At 46.1% G+C, this 1,234-nt stretch overlaps 1 protein-coding gene across 1 annotated transcript in view; it reads left to right on the forward strand. All coding sequences in view use genetic code 11, as the record gives it.

Annotated features, from left to right (window-relative positions):
- Positions 1–577, forward strand: part of EGR_07460 (hypothetical protein) — a gene marked incomplete at both ends in the record, with an annotated part of 2,664 nt that extends 2,087 nt beyond the window's left edge. The window contains one exon of the mRNA XM_024496709.1: positions 398–577. Within this exon, the coding sequence (XP_024348849.1) occupies positions 398–577 (180 nt within the window). The remainder of the gene's footprint in view (positions 1–397) is intronic.
- Positions 578–1,234: the final 657 nt, after the last annotated feature.

Below are 1,234 nucleotides of genomic sequence, written 5' to 3' on the forward strand. Positions count from 1 at the left end.
ACCGCAATTATGGGACAGGGAGGCGGGCAGGCCCAGGTTTGCGGATTGGATCTACTGGCCAGGTTATAGATCTCAGCACGCTACTCATCTGAGCTCAGTAGTAGTACAAAGGCATCAAACCTAGTGCTAAAGGCCTCACTGATTCAATTAACCGCCCTAATTTTAGCAACTTTACTTCTTACCGACAAAATGAGTTATTTGGCCTGTGTTTAAATATAGGGCTTAACTCCCTGCAATGGGGAAGAACGAGCAGATTCACTCGATACAATCACCAATCCTGCGGTGTCTGCTCAGCCATCTGCGTAGTGAGGAAGGGAGGCGGGCAGTTGCTGGCAAATGACGAAAGTTAGGAGCTAGATTACCAACTATCAGCCCAAAAATGTAAAGAAAATTCCAGTGTGGTGATCGTGTCAAAAGGGGTGATGGAAGTGTTCTTCTCCGTCATTCTTGGGCGCAAATAAAAACAACGGTGAAATCGAATGGAAGACGTTTCTGTTTCAACTTTGCAGATATTTTCACTTCCGTAGCTAACTCGCAAGCATTCAAGAATGTTGTCCTCTCAGCTGCTCCTCAGTAGTTAATGTCTACCATACAGGCAAAGTCAATCAAGCACTATAAATGTGTGTTTGAAAGCGCCCGGCCTTTCTACAGCAGTCTTCACCGCCTCCCTCCCACCCCCATCTGTCACACCGTTGTTGTTGTTCATACGCGGCGACGCATAAAAGCGCTTGTACCGAAACCATTGTTCACTGACTACCCGGGTTGGAAACCCAACAGGACTCAGGCCCACGCTTACATCATCAGTCCAGTGGCAATTTTTTGCCAGATTAAAGACAGTCCGTCTGTTTTACAAACAAAATTCGGTTTACAGGTTGTGCTCATCTATCATTCAGCTCCCAACGAAATCCATGCGAAGAAGTTAGGGTACCCTCATGCCGAGATCATTATCATGGGTTAATCGAATCGCTCAACGGTGAGTAGACGGAGTTGGAGGGGAAACAGAGCAACGTCATGTGTAGCGGATACATTTGGCCAATCAGTAAGTTTTACATGGCCTTCACGCTGGCCATGAGCGTGAGGCGATTTGGATTATACGTCGTTAATTCATCTGCACTTCCACAGCTAAGCCACTTACAAACACAGACTCCCGGTAACATCTTCAAGAAGATTTCGGCAATAAACCCCCTATTTTTAATTAAGTCTAGGGCAGTGTGGACATTAGTGATACAACAGA

This window comes from Echinococcus granulosus (genome assembly GCF_000524195.1).
Source record: "Echinococcus granulosus chromosome Unknown EG_S00078, whole genome shotgun sequence".
NCBI classification, from domain to species: domain Eukaryota; kingdom Metazoa; phylum Platyhelminthes; class Cestoda; order Cyclophyllidea; family Taeniidae; genus Echinococcus; species Echinococcus granulosus.